General features: G+C 44.7%; 1 protein-coding gene across 8 annotated transcripts in view; it reads right to left on the reverse strand.

The window, feature by feature from the left end:
• The window catches only part of BDKRB2 (bradykinin receptor B2), a 442,021-nt gene that overhangs the window by 306,927 nt on the left and 114,418 nt on the right, over positions 1-20,676 (reverse strand). For 4 of the 8 annotated variants that reach the window (XM_085626442.1, XM_085626440.1, XM_085626441.1 and 1 more), the window contains exon 1: positions 1,313-1,439. The exons of the other annotated variants lie outside the window; for them this stretch is intronic. In XM_085626442.1, the coding sequence (XP_085482568.1) occupies positions 1,313-1,318 (6 nt within the window). In that variant the 5' untranslated portion in view covers positions 1,319-1,439. Of the gene's footprint in view, positions 1-1,312; positions 1,440-20,676 lie in introns of those variants that run through there. 8 annotated transcript variants of the gene reach the window in all.

A 20,676-nucleotide genomic window follows, 5' to 3' on the forward strand; every position in this document is an offset into this window, starting at 1 on the left:
TAAACTTTATTTGAATCACATTGAAAATCATTGGTAAAAATAATATAAATAAACATAATATGTTATTGGGGAACTTCAAAGTCCCCTACAAAGGAAAGATTCTTTGTCTAGTATTATAAAACATGTTGGTTTTATTATTTTGATAGTATTTGTTTGTATTAGCTTAATTAATTAAACTGCAAAAGTGTATGTTATTTTTATAATCATGTCTATAATGTTACCTAACAATAATTATTAAATTGTTTGAGGCTCTCTCTTTCTCTTCTTCCTTTTTCCGTCTTCCTCTTCTCCCTTCTACAAATAGTTAAAAAGGTTTTACGTTTATAACTAACTTCAGCTTCAGGAATCTTTCAATAATTTGTATTATTATCCAATTCCTTTTATGTATTCATAAATACTTCATTATTATATTAACTTTCAAGTTATTAATTCAATCTTATATGCATATTCTCATTTTTATTTTTGAAGTTTTGTGAAACGGAGTCAATATTAAATTACGTTTTTACATTTAAAAAACAGAAAATGAGACACAATGCCAGAATGAAACTGTATCGGTTGTACGGATGTTGTCTCTTTTGAATTTCAACGGCAGACCACTCTGTGTTTATAGATGCTGGGAGCTATGTCCATATTGAGTGTTGTCTGTGTGTTGATACTATGTTGCCACATGTTAAATATGTTTTTTCAAAACAGTCAGCATTTTCTAATTTGCCATATTTCTATTTACATTAACATTGGCTAAAGCCCAGCAGGAATACAGGGTGAAGTTTAGCTACTAAATACTTTTTTAAATGAGACCACTACAAAGCATGTCCTTGTCTTGAGGTTTCATGATTTTTAGCCATAATACTGTATCTTTAGGTAAGCTATATTAAAAATAGAGGGTCATTTTATAGCCCATGCTCTTTAAACTCCAAAAAGGAAGCCCTACTGCTCCATGAAAAACCGCATTGACTTTCTCCCAACATTTACAAGCCATGAATTCAATATACAGTCATTTTCTTTTGCAGTACAATTTTTTAGTGAATTTCACATTTTAGAACATTGAAAATTATAACTATGACCCATCAACAAGCAAACCTTTCAATAATGCAAGCACATGAGCACACAAAAAGTATATTGATATGTTACCAGAAAATCTAGTACTCACTCAAACATCTACCTTGTGGCCTGATTATTGATAACAGACAAATTGAAAGGTTATCAATAACTTAGGACCTGACGTATTAAGGTGAGCTTAGGACCTGACGTATTAAGGTGAGCTTGCAAACCAGTCAGTGCATTTTGCATAACCACTAGTTTGTGAGCTTACCTTCATTTTGCTCTTCAACTGATGTAGCAGTCAGTCACAGTGCAAAATGTCCATTCCCCAGGAGTCGCAAACATTCCTGCCGGGCAAGTCACTATGTATGATGTTGGAACACCTTAGTGAAATCCTGTGAATGGCTGTGAAGGAAGGAATAGAGACCTTTTTTAGGGACAGCAGACCTTTATCTCTCCAGTCTCATTTACTGCATGGCAACTTAAAAAAAACAGGTCCTGAGTCTAATCAAACAGAGACTGCTTTTGAAGCAAAATGTTAGCATGCAGTGAATGACATCTGGGAGAATATATTGTGGTCCCTTAGGAACCACCATTCACAAAGTGGAAGCTGTCTCTGTGGGGGCAGCATACACCAAAGGTGGATATTGTCTTTCAGGGGCAGTTTCTACTTTGGAAATATGTTACTTCCCACATTTACGTCTCAATAGCACATCAGTGGTTTGCAATCACAACTGTAGTCGCAAATCATTGAAACCTGGCATACTGCATGGCAAAGGAGAGGGAAATACACATTAAAAGCTACTCTCCTTTGCAATTCAATATGGGTCGCAAAGTACACTTAGTAAATTATAAAATTGACATATATTTTTTTCCATAGAACTGCTAAAATGGGGTGCAACTAAAGAATCAATAATCTTTTACTTGTTTCTATGGCTGAGATAAAACTCAAAGGACCAATAAACCATCATCACTTTATTCGATTTTTGAGAAAAAAATCATGAAAGTGTATAAATCATACACAATCCACAAACATCCATAAAAAGACATCACCAGATGGAATTGTCCATAACACAATATATAAAAACCATTAAAAATTTGATAAAAAGTAACCCAAAGATAAGGGAGTTCAAGTGCATATACTAGAAGTAATATATCATACTAACGGGTGAGCTAATGTCTTGAACTAAAAACACCTGCCAAAAACCATGAGATATAAAAAAAGATTTTAGGCACAGTCAAAAGCTGTAAATATAAAAATGTAGTTCTGACCTGTCTAAACTCCTGTGAAGACAAGAAGGGCCTTATAAATTTGTGGCAAAGAGAAGTAAATCTAGAACAAATAAGAACAATATGCATGGTGTCACAGACTGAGCCCTTGTCACATACAAAAGCCAGTCAGTCTTTTTATGCCAGACACCTTTTTAAAACATCAGCTGATGGAATATGCCCAATCTAAAATGAGTCATTAACCATCGATGATAATCATTTTATCATTTTATAGCCCATGCTCTTTAAACTCCAAAAAGGAAGCCCTACTGCTCCATGAAAAACCGCATTGACTTTCTCCCAACATTTACAAGCCATGAATTCAATATACAGTCATTTTCTTTTGCAGTACAATTTTTTAGTGAATTTCACATTTTAGAACATTGAAAATTATAACTATGACCCATCAACAAGCAAACCTTTCAATAATGCAAGCACATGAGCACACAAAAAGTATATTGATATGTTACCAGAAAATCTAGTACTCACTCAAACATCTACCTTGTGGCCTGATTATTGATAACAGACAAACTGAAAGGTTATCAATAACTTAGGACCTGACGTATTAAGGTGAGCTTTGGGAAACAAGAAGAAACCTTTGATGAGGAGAGGAACCTGAGAGACCGAGGAGAGACTATCCCTAAGCTGAAGTGCTGCTTGGGGGATTGGCCTGTGGTGGTTGCCTAAACTGCCAAAGAAAGGAGAGAGGAACTTTGTGTGTACTTTCATCAACTTGTTAAGGATCTCCAAGGGCTTGAGAGAGAGCTTGCCTCCTGCTGAAGTCTCAAGGACAACAGACTTCACCCACCAGCTCCCCAAGAGTTATTTTGGAAGTGCCTGCTGCTGTGCAAGGCTTTCTGAGGGATAGCGTGTCGCAAGGAGCTGGAAGAGCGACTCACGAAGAAGAAGCGTGTCACCGCCGCAGCCGCTGTCGTTGCATCGCCGAAGAAGAGGATCGACGTTGCATCAGACGCCGCCGCATCAACGGAGAAGCGTGTCGCCCCCGCTGCAGTTGTCGCATTATTACCGAAGCGCCTCGCATCGCCGGAGAAGAGGATCGACGTTGCATCAGACGCCGCTGCATCACTGAGAAGCGCGTCGCAGGGCCTGTCGCGGCTCAGAAGAATCGTTGAGTCGCCGCACGGCCAGCGGGCGTGCACGCATCGTGTCGCATCAAGAAGAAGATGCCATCTTTGTCGCATTGTACCGGATCTTCATTGCATCACGGTGTTGCGTGCCGCATCGCCACAGAAGCGCAGTAAGAAACCGACGCATCACCTCCCCTCGCAGAGAAGAACCGACGCATGAACACTACTAGTGAGTGCAGACCAAAACACGACCACATACTTTTGATAGATTGTTTTTCCTGGGATTTTCTATTTTTGCAAAGAACTGACAAGTTTAACCACCATGGAGAAAGCAGCATCCATAGCATCTGTTGATTATGAATGGGAAGAGGAGAAACTGGAATGCTACAATGAAAAACAGCTCAAGCACTTCTGCAGGAAATTTAAAGTTTTAATGACCGGTCTTTCCAAAAAGGATGAGTTCCAAAAGGCGCTGAGGGCCTGGGTTGAAGCAAGGAATACCCCTGAGGATGAGGAAGGGGTTGAGAATGCAGATGAGCAGCTGGAAGGGCCATTTGGTCCAAGGGGGAGGAGAGCAACCTCCCCCAGCAGGTAGCAGGGTTTCTGCCAAGGGCCTGTCACCAAAGGAGTTGGCTGGCAGGAAGGAGAGAAGGATGCATGAGATGGAGCTGGCCAAGTTCAAGTTGGGTGGGCAACTGGAGTTAGAAAATAGGAGATTTGCCCTGGAGGAAAAGAGAACGCAGTTGGAACATGAGAAAAGTTTGAGGGAGTTGAAGTTGAAAGCGAGGAGCTTAGAAATTACTCCCTCTGGTGGCAGCACACCGTCCATGCCTGTTGAACCCAGGGTGTATATTCCTAAAGATGTGGTAAAAGAGTTTTTTAAGAATGATGACATTGGGCAGTGGTTCAAAGCCCATGAGGTAGCCATGTCTTCCCATCGGGTCCCTGAGAAGGAATGGGGAGCGGGGTTGTGGGGGCGGCTCCTTAGTGAGGGGCGGGATACACTGTTAGACTTGCCATCTGAAGTCCATAATTCTTATAGCCACATGAAAGATGCATTGATGTCCAGGTATGGGTTGACTCCTGAATTCTATAGGCAGAGGTTCAGGAATTGCAAGAAGATAGAGGGCAGTACCAGGGTAGAATATGTCACTTTTTTCTGCAGAGCATTGGATGGTTGGGTGAAGGGTAGCAAAGTGAATGATTTTGAAGCGCTCTTTGATTTAATTGCATGGGGCACTTGTCAAGTAATTGTCTTCCAGAGCTATGCCAGCACCTGATTGATAGTAGTCTGACTAACCCTAGGAAGCTTGCTGAGGAGGCGGACTGCTGGGTGAGCACCCGGGTCCACAAGGGTCATGTGGGTGACTCAGCCAAGAATGGGCAGGGTCCCCAGCAGAAGATTGCGGGGGACAAGGGTAAACAGAGGGGGTTCCAGAAAGGGCCCCAAAGTAATTCCCAAGGGAACGGAGGACAAGGTTCCCAGCCTCCCCCTGAGATGAAGCAAGGGGCCCGACAGGTAAAACTGTTCAAAGAGGGCCCATAACCTTTTTTGAGTGAGGCCTAGTGGGTCACGGTGCATGGGATCCCAAATGTCCCCAGTTTGGGAAGACAGCACCCACTGGTGCAGCCCCCCAGCAGTTGGCTAGTGTAGCCCTGGGTGAGGAGATGGGTGCCCAAGCTGGGTTGGGTCCCGCAGAGATGTCCCTTGTCTCGTTAGGAGACTAAGAGGTGGTCCCCAGGACCCAACTGCCTGATAACACTAAGAAGTACAGGCAGTTGGTGACCATCAATGGCCATAGAGTGGAGGCTCTTAGAGACACAGGAGACAGTGTGACAGCTGTCAAGTGTCACCTGGTATCTCAAGAGCAGGTTGTCCCCAATGTATTCTACCCAGTTGTTGCCGCTGACAACACAGAGAGCCACTGCAAGGTGGCTGAGGTTCCCTTTGAGTGGGGGGGTCTCTAGTACTCTTCAGTTGGCTGTGAGGCCCGCCATGCCTGTTGACTGTTTGTTAGGGAATGATTTGGAGAGCTCACCTTGGGCGAAGGTGGAGCGAAGTGCTCATTTGAAGATGTTGGGTCTGCCTGACTGGGCGTGTGTGACCACACAGTCCATGGCAGCCAGTAAGGGTGCTCAAGAAGACCTGGAGCCTGAGAGGCAGGCCCAGGTACCTGCCTTAAAGAGAAGAGGCAAGGGGCACGGGAAATCGGCCCGAAGCTCCCACGGCCCAGGAGGAGGAAGACCCTGAGGGGGATGCCCTGGAGCCTACAGGGGAACAGGTAGCTGAACTGGGGGACCTGCCTGAGCTGACCCATTGGCAGCAGGAAGGAAGACCCTCCAGGGAAGAGTTCTGTGAGGAGCAGAACAAGTGCCCTTCTCATGTGGGTTTGCGGCAGCAGGCTGCAAACCGCACAGCAGGTGATCAGTCTGGATAACATTGGATCTACTGGGAGAATGGTGTCCTGTATAGTGAGCCTAAGGTTGCTGAGCCTGGGTCAGCCGTGTGCTGGTGGTACCCCAGCACTTCAGAGCCTTCCTACTGGGGCTGGCTCATGATGTGCCATTGGCAGGACATTTGGGGCAGGCCAAGACATTTGAGAGGCTTGTCACCCACTATTATTGACCCCAAATGCGCAAGAGTTCAGACACTCATTGCAGTACATGTCAGACTTGCCAGGCAAGTGGGAAGAGTGGGAGGAAGCAAAAGGCTCCTCTCCAGCCATTCCCTGTGGTCAGCACCCCCTTTGAACGGGTGGGTATTGACATTGTGGGGCCACTGGACCCCAAGACAGCAATGGGCAACAGGTTCATCCTGGTCTTGGTGGAACATGCCACCCGGTACTCAGAAGCCATACCTCTGAGGACAGTGACGGCCCCCATGGTGGGACGGGCAGTGATGGGAATTTTCTCCCGAGTGGGATTCCCTTGAGAGGTAGTGTCTGACTGAGGAACAAACTTCATTTCCAAGTATATGAAGTCCCTGTGACAGGGGTGTTGGGTAACCTACAAGTTTACCATACCTTACCACCCCCAAGGAAATGGGTTGGTTGAGAGATTCAGCCGAACCCTAAAAGGCATGATTATGGGTCTTGAGGAACCTATGATGCGTAAGTGGGACGTCCTCTTACCATGCCTGCTCTTTGCATACCGTGAGGTGCCACAGAAATCTCTAGTGTTTAGTCCCTTTGAGTTTCTCTATGGTCACCCAGTGAGAGGACCTCTGAGTCTGGTCAAGGAAAGCTGGGAGCAATCTTCCAGGAAACCTCCCCAGGATATATAGCTACATGCTGGCCTTCAGGAACCAGACTAGGCGTTTTCGGCAACTCGCTGAGGCGAATCTGGAAGCCAGCCATGAGGAGATGAAGCGGTGGTACAACCAGAATGCCACTCTGGTAGAGCTTCAGCCTGATCAGAAAGTGTGGGTCATGGCCCCAGTGGAGCCCTGCGCTCTCCAGGATAAGTGAACCGGACCATTTGAGGTGGTGGAGCGCAAAAGTCCTGTTACCTACTTGGTGGACTTGTGGTCTCCCAGGAACCCCTTGCGGGTCCTGCATGTCAACCGCCTGAAGCCCCACTTGGAGAGGTACGAAGTGGGCATCCTCTTAGCGACAGATGATGGAATGAAGGAGGAGACTGAACCTCTTCCTGAACTCCTGTCGGTGACAGAGCAAGATGGGCCAGTGGAGGGTGTACACCTCTCTTCCACCCTGACCCCTGAGCAACAGAAGGACTGCTGTCAGTTGCTGGGACAGTTTTCTGATCTGTTCTCCCTGATTCCCAGTATCACTGATTGGTGCATCCATGATGTGGACACTGGAGACAGTCTTCCTGTGAAGCACAAACCACACAGGGTGACTGACAGGGTGAGGGCTTGCATCAAGGAGGAGGTCTTCAAGATGCTTGCATTAGTGGTGATTGAGTCCTCTAACAGTCCTTGGGCCAGCCCAGTGGTCTTGGTCCCAAAGGCTGCCGCACCGAGTGCCACGCCAGAACTCCGGTTCTGTGTGGACTACCGAGGGCTCAATTTAGTCATGAGGACTGACGCGCACCCCATCCCCAGAGCTGATGAGCTCATAGATCGGTTAGAGGCTGCCCGGTACCTCAGCACGTTTGACCTAACGTCTGGGTACTGGCAGATTGCCTTGACTGATGGGGCAAGAGAGAGGTCAGCATTCTCCACTCCAGATGGGCACTACCAGTTCCGAGTTATGCCCTTTGGAATGAAGAATGCCCCTGCCACCTTTCAGAGGTTGGTCAACCAGGTGTTGGCTAGACTGGAAGAGTTCAGTGCCGCCTACCTGGATGACATTGCAGTGTTCAGCGCCAGTTGGGAAGAACATCTGCGCCACCTCTGGGAAGTGTTGATGGCGCTGCAGAAGGCAGGCCTCACGATCAAGGCGAGTAAGTGCCAGATCGGGCAGGGTTCCGTGGTGTACTTGGGGCACCAGGTTGGGAGCGGCCAGGTGGTGCCCCTGCAGGCCAAGATTGAAACCATCCTGGCTTGGGAGCCCCCCAAAACCCAGACAGAGGTGAGAGCCTTTTTAGGACTCACTGGGTATTACAGGAGGTTTGTCAAGTGGTATGACAGCATTGTTGCACCCTTGACAGAGCTGACTTCCAGGAAGCAGCCCAAGAGAGTGATTTGGACTGACATCTGTCAGAAAGCTTTTGAGGCCCTGAAAACTGCTATGTGCACGGCGCCCGTGCTCCTGGCACCCAACTTCTCCAGAGAATTTATTGTTCAGACAGACGCTTCAGAGCATGGTGTGGGGGCTGTTTTGTCACAGATGAACGAGAAGGGCCTAGATCAACCCGAAGCATTCATCAGTAGGAGGTTACTTCCACGGGAACAGAGGTGGAGTGCGATTGAGCGTGAGGCATTTGCTGTGATCTGGGCACTGAAGAAGCTGAGACCATACCTATTTGGGACTCACGTCCGGGTTCAGACAGACCACAGGCCCCTCAGATGGTTGATGCCAATGAGGGGTGAGAATCCAAAGCTGTTGAGTTGGTCCATTTCCCTACAGGGTATGGACTTTACGGTGGAACACTGCCCTGCTACAGAGCACTCCAATGCTGATGGTCTGTCCAGATTCTTCTGCCTTAGTGATGAGAACTCCCAGGAGGTAGGGTAGTTCTCCCCACATTTCAGCTGGAGGGGACACGTGTTAGACCTGGCACCTTGGCGTGGGTATCCCTTCCATTTTCTGCTGTTGCCTCGTGTTTTTGCTGGTGTTAGATGCTTTTGGGCATTGTGCCACTGCTATCCAGTGCAAGTGCTCTCTATGGTAAATTGATGTATGGATTAGTGATTCCATGATTGGCTAGTCATACCCTAGTACAGTGCACCAGGGGTGCCCAGGGCTTGTAAACCAAATGCTGCTGGTGGGCTTGCAGCACTGGTTGTGCCACCCACAGAAGCAGCCTGTAAAAGTGTGTCTCAAGTTTGCTATTGCAGAGTCTGTGTGCAGTCTGGTACTGCCATGCTGACTGGCCAAGTACACCCACTTGCCAGTCCCTAAACCTTCCCTTTTCTTCATATCTGACACCCCTATGGTAGGCCCAAGGGCAGGGTGCATTGTACGTATAAGGTAGGACATGCCCTGGTGTGTGTGGCATGTCCTAATAGTAAACTACAGCCATTTTCGTTTTTCACTATTGCAAGGCTACCTGTTCCCCATAGGCCAGAATGGGCAGTTTGATTATTACATCTTATAATCCTAACTGACTCAGGGAACTAGGTAGAGATTAGAGTTTAGTATGCCTGAACTCAGAATGATGAAATGCATCTTTTAGTGAAGTTGGTTTTAACATTCTGTGTTTGAAAATACCACTTTTAGAAAGTAGGTATTTTCTTGTCTAACCATCCAAGTCTGCCCCTGCTAGGTTGTGTATTCCTTGTCTGGAGTTTGAGTGACAGGGGCTAGGGGATTCCAGGAGACAGGGTGAGTCAGCACAGGGCTGAATATAGAGATCTGCATGTAGATGGGTGGGAGGAGTTGCACCTGGGACCTGAATAGGGCTGTGCCTTCCCTCCACAATGCTGGCTCCACCTCCTGTGGTGCGTCTGATGTCCCTGTCCTGCACTGTGAAAGGAAAGAAGGAGTCTTGTCAACAAAGTGCTCCAGGACTGATCAGAACTGGTTTGGACTAGGCAAAGGCCTCTCTGCCTTCAGAGAACAAAGAGAAACTGTGTATAAAAATGGGGACCCAAACCCCGGAACTTTAGATCACTTTGGGAAACAAGAAGAAACCTTTGCTGAGGAGAGGAACCAGGTAGACTGAGGAGAGACTATCCCTAAGCTGAAGTACTGCTTGGGGGATTGGCCTGCGGTGGTTGCCTAAACTGCCAAAGAAAGGAGAGAAGAACTTTGTGTGTACTTTCATCAACTTGTAAAGGATCTCCAAGGGCTTGAGAGAGAGCTTGCCTCCTGCTGAAGTCTCAGGGACAACAGACTTCACCCACCAGCTCCCCAAGAGTTCTTTTGGAAGTGCCTGCTGCTGTGCAAGGCTTTCTGAGGGACTGTGTGTTGCAAGGAGCTGAAAGCGCGACTCACGAAGAAGAAGCGTGTCGCCGCCGCAGCCGCTGTTGTCGCATCGCCGAAGAAGAGGATCGACGTCGCATCAGACTCCGCCGCATCAACAGAGAAGCGTGTCACCACCGCTGCAGTTGTCGCATCGTTGCCGAAGCGCCTCACATCACAGGAGAAGAGGATCGACGTCGCATCAGACACCGCCACATCACCAGGAAGCTTGTCGCAGGGCCTGTCGCGGCTCAGAAGAATCGCTGAGTCGCCGCACGGCCGTCGGGCGTGCATGCATCATGTCGCATCAAGAAGAAGATGCCATCTTTGTCGCATTGTACCGGACCTTCATCGCATCACCGTGTTGCATGCCGCATCGCCACGGAAGTGCAGTACGAAACCGACGCATCACCTCCCCTCGCAGAGAAGAACCAACGCATCCCCTATGCATAAGTAGGGACCCGACGCATCACCGTTCTTGCATGTAAGGAACCGATGCATCACCTTCCATACAACACTTTCATTGTATAGCGTTACGCATCCTAAGGTACATTGAACTCAAAGTGTCGCATTTACCATCTTAAGAGAACTAAGCTAATTCTACCATTATTAGTACAGTATTGTGGATTTTTGTTGTTTGTGGTCCTGTGTTAAGTCTATATAAAAGATAATTATTTTTAATATACAACTGGTGTGGTGTCCATCTGTAGTGTTGTCACTGAGTTACTGTATGTGTTCACAAATGCTTTACACACTGCCTCTGAGATAAACCTGTCTGCTCGTGCCAAGCTACCATGGGGGTGAGCAGGGGTTATTTTAGGAGTGTACCCCCTTACCCTGACTAGAGGCAAGAGTCCCTATTTGGTCAAAGGTATCTACCTCTGCCAACTAGAGACCCCCGAATCTAACACCGACTGATAACATAGTGACCTCATTATTTTTCCCAGAGTTTCCACAGTTTCCTCTAAACTAACAATTCTCTCATTAAGGTCTTTAAAGGCAGTTACAACTATTGCTTCCAATTTTGAGAAAAGGTCCCGTATCAAACAGTTTGCCTGAACAGCTATTGAGGGCCCCCTTTTGCTCCTTCTGGTGGTTTTGTTGCTTGACTGGGGTTTATGGGCTGAAGCCCCATTTTTACATTGTGCCTGACCCCTCCTCCTCCACCTCCACATTGCTTTAAACATGCAACCTGCCCCTGTGAGTAGGTGTAGTTCTAATCTGTGGTTCCTGAATTTCAGGATGGCATGAAGTGCTGGATGGATCCTGTCGATTAGAGGCCAAAATGTCCCCGGGGTCTCTAGGGATGGTGTCCAACGCCTTTGCTGTCAAGTTTGACTCCTGGCTGGATTGCATCAATTGCTCTTCTATGCTAGAGATATCTACAGTAAGTAAACCCACAGCATTATACCAGTGAGAAGGTAGGGTTAATGGAGCCACAAATTTAAGCAGTCCATGCAATGTTTAAAACTGGGAGCCCACCCAAGTCACAACAGGTCAGGAGCCAGAATGGTCAAGACCAACATTCAGCAACTACTGCGGGCTCGGCCTCAGAGGGTTGGCCCAGTCAGCCTCACCGGGAAGCTTAAGAGCACAAGAGAATGGCGTGGACATGCCCTCTCTTCACTGACAACAGGGAATGCTGGGAGACATGATCACACTCCACCTGTGCTCAAAGTTCATATCCCGTGCTGCTGGAAGCTTGAGATGGTTAAAGGCATGAGAGTGCTTAAGAGCATGACAGAATGCCATGCAGTGTGCCCCCTTCTCACACAAAACAGGGAAATGCTGGGGACCTAGTCCCACCACAGGTGTGCTAAAGGTTCGTATCAGTTGACTTCCAACTTTAACAAATATACTGCCCCCTTACTGCCGGGCGTGTGAGACCTTGCGGCTGACAGGAAGGTCCCCGTGACCCCAGATGCGCTGGTTTCAAATTCCCCTGTCCGGAAGCTCCAATAAATCACTTACCTGGTAAAGTGCTATAAATCAGTTAACATGGGGACATTTGGACAATTTTATACTAAGAAGATGGACTACAAAAGCATGAAGGACTTTGGATTCCATGGGTTCTTCTTGAATGTCCACGCAGCACCAGAATGAATTTTGGTCAGACCCTACATATACTGTGGTTACTAGTAGACCTCAGCTGATTTCTCCTCCTCTGATAACTCTTTTGCTCATTGTTGACACACTTTGTTTTGTTCCCTGTATTGGTGGTAACTTACTGTGTTCATGAGAGATCACATCGTGCACAGAACACCAGGCACAGAACACTGATTTCAAAAGCTACACTCAGTATTGAAACAAATACTCACTGTTATTAGTCACTTAATGGAACTACTAATCCATTTGCAGTATGTAACTTGGCATTATTCTCTCTCACGCTTTTACTCCTGCTCCAAGATTAATATATTAATTTACTTCCATACTTGTGCCTTCATTACATTCTGATAGAGAAACTTTCTTTACTATCCCATTTTTTTTCTGTTTAGTCTATTTTTGAACAGACATCAATTCTACTATTTTTGGCAACTGCAAATTTTGGAAGAGAAGCTACTTTACCTAGGTGCCTAAGAGTTAAGCTGTATTAGAAACATAGCAGAATGCTGAGATGTTAAGCAGTTAATTAGGAGACTTACTGTAGAATATATATATATTCCTTTTTTGTTTTTCAGGAGTGTTTGACTTATTACGCTATAACGATCCTGCAGAGAAGCTGAGGCAGTCTTTCTTAAAATTCTTATTATACGGTTATGCACAAGACTGTATCTTTACTCTTTACAGTTCCCTCTCCTCCAATCCAGTAATGGTTAGTCACAAAGTCTCTTGGTGGTAACTTATGACAACCGCAAATGAGAGAGGGCTTGTTGGGTCAACAATGCTCCTGTAGGATTCAAGCAACTACGATAATGTCAATATTTGTGTTTTTCTTTAACAATCTGTGGGAATAGCTCACAGTGTTTCTAAGGATATGATTAAGCTAGTCTTTGTACCAGTTTCTCCAAAGCAAGGTGGATAGCTCAGCCTACTTAATGTAATAATCCGTACCTTATGCCAAAATCCAACTCGTTCACCTGATAGTGAATTAGGATCTCAACCAAACTTAAAATGGAGTTAATGGTTGACAAAAGCTCATAGACTGCACATCTAGTCACTATGTTGTCTGCTACATTGGGCCACCAAGCTCTTATGTTGTTATGAACAGTTACAGAACACATTGTAGGGGGTCAATTGGGACTGAAGGGTCTACCTCAGTCAAGGGCCGATTACGATGCGGCCTTTAAAGGCTCTGATCGATGGTTGGAGCCTTCCGGGCTGCATCGTAATCAGTCCCTCGGTTTGCTTTCCGACCACTGCATTACAATGCTGGTGGTGGGAAACTAAACCAGACGGCTAATCAGAACGAACTTGTAATCCGAAAGGGCGGGCTTTTCCGCCCTTGGGATTACAATGCACGGTTTCCGGCATGTTTTCCATGTCAGCCTGTTCGACATGGAAAACATGTCGGAAAGCATGTTTGGGGGCCCCCAGCAGGCCCCCCTTGGGTGTGCAGACTCCGGTTGGGCCTGAGGGGGCACCTATGGTGCCCCTCTGTTGATCCCTGTACGCCGTGGCAGGCACAGGGTGCATGGATGAACAGCGCCTCCCATTTCACTATGGGAACATGTATTTGCATGCTCCCATAGGGAAATGTAGGAATGCGACCGACAGTGTTCGGTCGCATCCTAATTAGGCAGTCACGACTGCTGACAAGAGGTCGGTCGGTCCCAGGAACGAAACTGCGTCCGCCCAACATCGTAATCAGCCCCTCAGTGTTCAGTATTCTGAGAACATCTGAGAAATGGGATGGGAACTTCATGTTGGTACTCAATGGTTTCAGAACAATCTGTGTTTTAATTAGCTGGTTTTGATCTGGTGGCTATAACAACCATGGATCTGAAACGTCATCTGGTGGCATCTACACGGACAGGAACCTCCCTAATGAAGTGTTAGACATTCACTGAGACTTCAAACCATGACAAGTGTAGTTCCATAAGTTGTAGGACGATGGTTGGAAAGCTTCCAAGTTCCCACCCTAACTTCTAGTCCTGCTTTTTCTGCTTCTTTCGTACTTTGATTTCTTTTTCTTTTGTCTCTCATGCTAGGGATACAAATGTACACCATGACTTGTGCCACTATGTTATGCCAAAATGCCCTGGGCAGTAGCAGCACGAGTCGAAATGAAGCATGAAGACCCAATATCATTGCGCCAACATGGACGGGCACCAGTTTTTATTAGGACAGTTACTTAGGAGGTTGTGCATGCCCCCGTATTGGCTAGTCTATACACCTAATCGGGTTAGCACGTGCTTGCTATTTTTCACTTATTCCTTCATTCATGTCATCATGGAGACAGCAAAAAATAACATCACCACATTTCAAACGTCATTATCATAAAGGCCAACGTTTCTTTTTCACATTTTCAACTATGAGGCTTTGAAAACAGATTCTGCCTGTAGATGAAAAAGAATATATTTCATAATGGAACATCTGTGAACAAAAACGCAGTTGAAGTAGACTCTGCTACATTTATTTCACAGAAGGCGAGCACACTGTTACAGGGGGACTGCGTGAGGTGAGTGATGAGTTTAACAGCATATGCAAACGTGTAGTCATGTCCAATCAGGGCTTGGAAAGTTTGGAATACATAAACTTTTAGCACACATTGGGTCAATCTAGATTTATTCTGCTTTGGGATGTTCGAATGTTGATACCAAAGACGTATTGCGATGAATGTTCCTAGAATATTTTGCTCTGCTGTGTATAATTTGTATTTTAGTCATGTTTTCTAATAGTCTTGGGCTTTGAGTTCCTTTTTATAGTATCTAGTACACATACTTCAAACTTGAGTAATATCTGCTTACTTTGTGCGTTTTTAAGTTTGGGACCACTGGAATCCAAGCATCTGTTGGTGGAAAGACTATGAATCAGAATTACAAATGGTAGCAGCTTCAACAGATTTCTAGGAATGTTAAACACTATTAGCCAGTAAGCATAACATATTTGTAGAATGGGAAACCTTGGCCCACTTAACTTTTCCCTCTACCTCAGAGCCCCACTGAATCACATCACGAAATCAAGTGGTTAAGAACAAAATATGTGTAGCATTTCATTCCACATTTGTAAACAATTCTGTGGTATGCTGTGTAACAATTCAGGAATTTTGACCTGAATTGAATGTAAGAATCATCTTTTCAGGAATTATTTAATATGAATCTTGGAGCTCAGCCTACTGCCTGTGTCTTGAAACTTTATGAGTCTCATGTAATGATTACAAGCGGACATGATAATTGTGCCCCTATTGCATAATCCTGTTTGTGCAGGGTTCAGAATTATGAGCTGTGCACATTTTTCCTACAAATGGTAATTACCAGGAGCAATAAAATCCACACCACAGCAGATTTTCCTAGGTATATATCGATAGGTCAAACCTTTGCTACATACTGGGAAAAAAGCCTAGTATATCCCAGGACATAAAGAAAGCACATGCCAAAAGATCTGCAAGATATGCACTATTTTGAAAGGTAGAACTTGTAATTTGTGATCCAGCCCTGTGCCATTCCTTTTACCATTTGTGAACCGATAGACCTTTTCGCTGTCTGAGAGGTAAAAGGAGTTCGCATTTAATCAATCTCATTAACAGTGCAACCCATTTGGCTGCACAATAAGGACCACAAATCAGTGACTTTAGTTTTGTTTTGTTTTAGGCACGGAGAGATTAAGTGATTTGCCCAGGATCACAAGATGTTGAGCCAACACCAAGACACGAACCTGGTTCCCTAGTTTCCAAAGTCGAAAGCTCTGGCTGTTATGCCACATCATTTCCCTATCTGTAACTATAGTTAAGTAGGTTTATTACAAGTTAGCAGTCAGGTTATGGTAAATAAATCTCAATACCATGCTGTAAAGATACAGAATAGCAACTGGATAACCAAACCTCCTAAAGAAGTTCAGGCGTACCAGAATAAGGCAGACAAGAAGTTCGCCAAATCAACACAAAAGAACAATAGCAGAATCTGATTCTCTCTTCCACCCTAGGAATGATTTTGTCATTGATTACCTGCGACTCTTCACAACATTAATAAATGGAAACTTTCAGTTGACGCTCTGGCTCGCCATGTTCCTTGTCAAGGTCTTCTTCTCAGGCTCTTACTAATGCTTGTACAGTGATACAACTATTCTCAAACTAAAAAACCATGTGAATGTGCATGCAAGGAAAAGACATGCAAGCAGAAATGGAAAACAGGATGTCATGCAGAAGCAATATGGGCCTAGTCATGACCATTTAAAGTGTTAACTGAATGGTACACCTGTAATATGCATGTGCACCCAACCACAAATGAATGGAAAAAGCCAGGATATTAGATTCATGTTACACATTGCATACACATAAAATAACTGGGGTACATGTATATAAATGTGACTAAGAACTATATTATAACTCCAAATACAAACATTAGTGCACACATTACATAAATCCTTTTTGTTTCTAAAGTAAATACATTTTAATACTGTGAGGATGAGGATGGTTTTCCTCCATCACCTAAACAGTAAAGTCGCTTAATACAGTGAAGTCACACAATGTGTATATATGCGTCTCTAATCCTACAGTGAATGTGCTTCAATATTGATGTCAAGTGCAACACTTTATACTAATAATGTTAGAGCAAACAGAATATGTAGTGCGAAATGCTCAAATGAGCTGCGTATTTATAACGTGTAAGGATAGAGCCATGATTATGCTGCTCAATATGCAATTTTTATCACCTCTGTTAAATTCCGATTATGGGGTATGGTACATAAACAGGTGCATTAAATATCATACTCCCCATGGGGTGCTTGTAATCAGGCTCTAGGACCTCGGCTGTGCTTAATTTGGGAAAAAGTAAGTATCAGGGCCCTTCTCAGGAGGCCATTGCAACTTGCATCACCCATTGCCCCTGCCAGTGGTCCCAATGGCAGTACCAACATAACTACTAACCATTGCACTTCTATAAGTGTGACAATTTATACTATTCCAGGTCACCCAAAGCTATTTGAATGGTACGGGAGGCAGGTATTACTGATTTTTAAGGCATATTGAAATATTAAACACTGTTGTTGTTCTCATCTCAAATTTAGACAAAGAGCACCACCATGTGCTAGACTGTCATTAGTGCCAGTGTTGAAAATAAATTAAGTGCCTGTTCTGAGTACTGGAAACCACAAGCTCAAATTAAGCACCTTTTCATTTTTAAGCAAGCTATAGCTAGAAACCCTTAACACTAGCTCATTCATCCTCTAGCTCCTAGAGCGATGTCGCTAGTTATGAAGTGCTGTTTGGTAGATTGGCTCCAAAAAGCTTGGCTGCAGCTCATGCTTCTGTTAGTACCTTCTGCTACTCACATGATTTTAAAGCAGTGACGCATGAACTTGCACAATATAGCAAATTGATTCCATACCAGTACTTAATTTGAGCAGGTGGTTGCATGTGAGGGGCAGCGGCTCGTGTTTTTGGGGACCGGCACTTATTTTCTCAACATATATTTCCCAAGTGCAAGAGAGAGAAAAACATACAGGTCAGAAAGACGGAGAAAGACAAAGACAGCAAAACCGTCACAGAGGGAGAGAGCTGTAAGGTACAAATTGAGCTAAATGGACAAGGAGTGTTTGATAGTTGATTAAAAAGGCATGATGTTTATTTAAGACTTCCAGACCTCATATTTGGCTTGCTGATGTTTAATTGAACTGGCTGCAGGCTTCTGAGCAAAGCTTCGGGCACCAGCACTTTTTCTTTTACAAAGTAAGCAATGGTCCAGACTGTATTTCATGCTGGGCAACATAATATCTAGGGATATTTTTATGGTGCTTTAATATTTTTGGCAATGATTCCTAATTTATGGGTTGCATAATTTATAGAACAGGAATGCACAATCAGCTCAAGCTTCTATGTCAGAACTACATAGATAGTCCATACAGACACTCAAATTTTGAGATACTGTTCAGTAGTTCTTTATTCGGTGATTAAAAAACACCATAAAAGTCATATAAGTACAGACAGTTCAGTTTATCCTTAAAAACACAATTAAATCATCTTAAGAACCCTGACTGGAATTACAATTCATCAGGGGAAACACAGTTGACTCACCCTCGGACCATTAGCTAAAATCATATTGCGTTAGACCACAGGAAAAATCAGACCACACATATCCATAATAATCACATTAAAGCCTCCCCTCTAGTTTCTCTTAGTCTCAGCGCGACTTTAATAAAATTCATCATACAGCATAATGTCAACGGCTCGTTAGCTTTTTGTAAAAAGAGCAAAGCAGATTTAGCTTGTGTCAGCTTTGCCCTTTTTAAAATTTCTATTAAAAACTTCCGCCGTGGCATTAAATAAAAAGGGCAAAAAAATACAAAATGAAGGGTGTCCTGCGGAGACCTATTGTCGCAGCCGCAGGCACCCTTCTGCTCAATTGACACTGTAAAACCTGACGGATCTGCCAGTAAATGTGGTAAAAGATTGAGCCTAAAACGACACATTAAAAACCTCTCTTGGGCATTGTGCATGAGATAAAGATAGGGCTCCATCCCCTCGGTGGTCTTAATCGTATTGTAAGCAATCACCACACCTTTGTTCCCTTCCCCTAGTGTTCTCCTTGTGTCTCTTTGGGCCATGAAGGATCTCTTTAGTGTCATTTTATCTTGAGTGGTAATTGCTTCTGGGCTTGTAAACAAATCTTTGCAGCCTAAGCTATCCAGGTTAGACTCAACATATTTTAGCCATGGGATATTCATACTTTTATCTCTTGTCAAGCAGTCTTTTAAAATGAGCCTACTCAATGCGGCTTCTGGATTTGCCCAGATTTTAAGCCAAGTTAAAATGGGTCTAAACTTGACCATATCTTCGATATAGGGCCTCCCCAATTCTCTGTGCGCGATAACAGCTGGGATACTCTGGGGTAATTTTAAGACTGACCTGAAAAATTTATTTTCCTCGCGCTGCAGCTGATCCGTATTTACATGTCCCCACACTTCCACACCATACATGGCTTTTGAGCAACAGATAGAACTATAGAGGTTCATGGTTTGTTCCGGGGACCATCTGCCCAATCTCCTCCCATAACTCGCTATTGCTCCATTTGAAGCGATTAATTTTCCGCATCGTTCCTCCACTAGAGGGGAGAATTTTAATGTCTCATCAAAACATAGCCCCAAATAGGAGAAGGACTTCACTTTTTCTAATATGTGGCCCCCAATCCTGTGCACAAAGTTGGGGCGTGATTTATTGCCTACTGACATCACATAAGATTTACCAAGATTAACCGACAGGTCTTAGGCTTCCATAAACTTAACAAAGCCATCAATCAGTGTCTGAAGACCTTTCGGGGTGCGGGCTAGCAACACCGCGTCATCGGCATATAATAGAACCGGGATATGATGCGATCCTATTTTTGGGCAGTCAGTGTTTAAATTAATTAAACACTGCTCTAGGTTGTTGATATAGAGGGAGAATAAAAAAGGGGCAAGGATACACCCCTGCCTTACTCCACTAGTACATGCGAAGGCTTCTGTTAGTCCCCCATCAGTGTTGTAACGTACCCTGGCTGTAGTGTCTCGATGTAGTTCTCTCAGTATATTAATCAGCCCTGGGTCTATTCCCAACTTGCTCAGCATTGACCAGAGTTTACTCCTGTTTACGTGGTCGAAAAAGGCCGCGAGATCCATGAACCCTAAATAAATAGTTCCATTGCTCGTTTTAGTGTACTTTGCGGCCAGCATGTACAGGTTCAGACATTGGTCACTAGTAGATCTACCAGATCTGAAACCATATTGTGTGTCTGAGACAATATTATTGTCTTCAGACCATTCAGTAAGTCGGTTCAAAATGACCCGTCCTAAAATTTTGGCTGTTACGTCGATCAGCGAAATAGGCCGATAACATTGGGGGTTGTCCCTGTTACCCTTTTTAAAGATAGGGACTATAACTGCCGTAGACCAGGACCGGGGTAGACCACATATAACTGCGGTATTTATGACCCTTGTAATAATTGGAGCCCATAGGTCTACGTTACTCAAAAATAGATCCGGGGGGGTCCAATCTCAGGGGTGTTGTCTTGAAAGCATGGGTTGTTTATTAAGCTCCAAAACTTGGTGATATCCTTTTTTTCAGCCGCCTCCCTTAGGTCTGCCCATGCTGCACCCTGCAGTGCAAGTTTCCTCTTATGGACCTCATTCTTATATACCAATCTGCACTGCCTTATTTTCTTATTATCCCTCGGCTTAAGTTTCAGAGTACCTTTGAGATCTCTAAGGGCTCGTGAGCACTCACTATTGAACCATCTTGGCTGATTACTCCTTCTTTTAGGCGCATTTGTTGACAGTAGCCCATCTACCAAGTTGGTTAATTAGCCAAATGCTTTCATTAGTTGGGAGCCCTCGACGTCCAGGTCTAAACAATCAGCAATCGGTTGTTTTCCCTGGACCATTAGGGACCTATAAAATTCTGTGCCATCTATTTTTGACCACCTGAGGCGCCTTCCTTGGTCAGTCGCACTCATGGTAATGCCATCCGTGTGACTCTTTCTCCCTTCCGTCTGATAAAAAAGCTCCATTGTGAGGGGATTGTGGTCACTGAATGGGCTCCACTCAATATCCACTGACATAACCTTGCTTTTTAGAAGGCTGGAGACTAAAATATAATCAATAATTGATGCACACCCTCTTCC

The sequence above is a fragment of the Triturus cristatus genome, chromosome 9 (assembly GCF_964204655.1).
Source record: "Triturus cristatus chromosome 9, aTriCri1.1, whole genome shotgun sequence".
Taxonomy (NCBI): domain Eukaryota; kingdom Metazoa; phylum Chordata; class Amphibia; order Caudata; family Salamandridae; genus Triturus; species Triturus cristatus.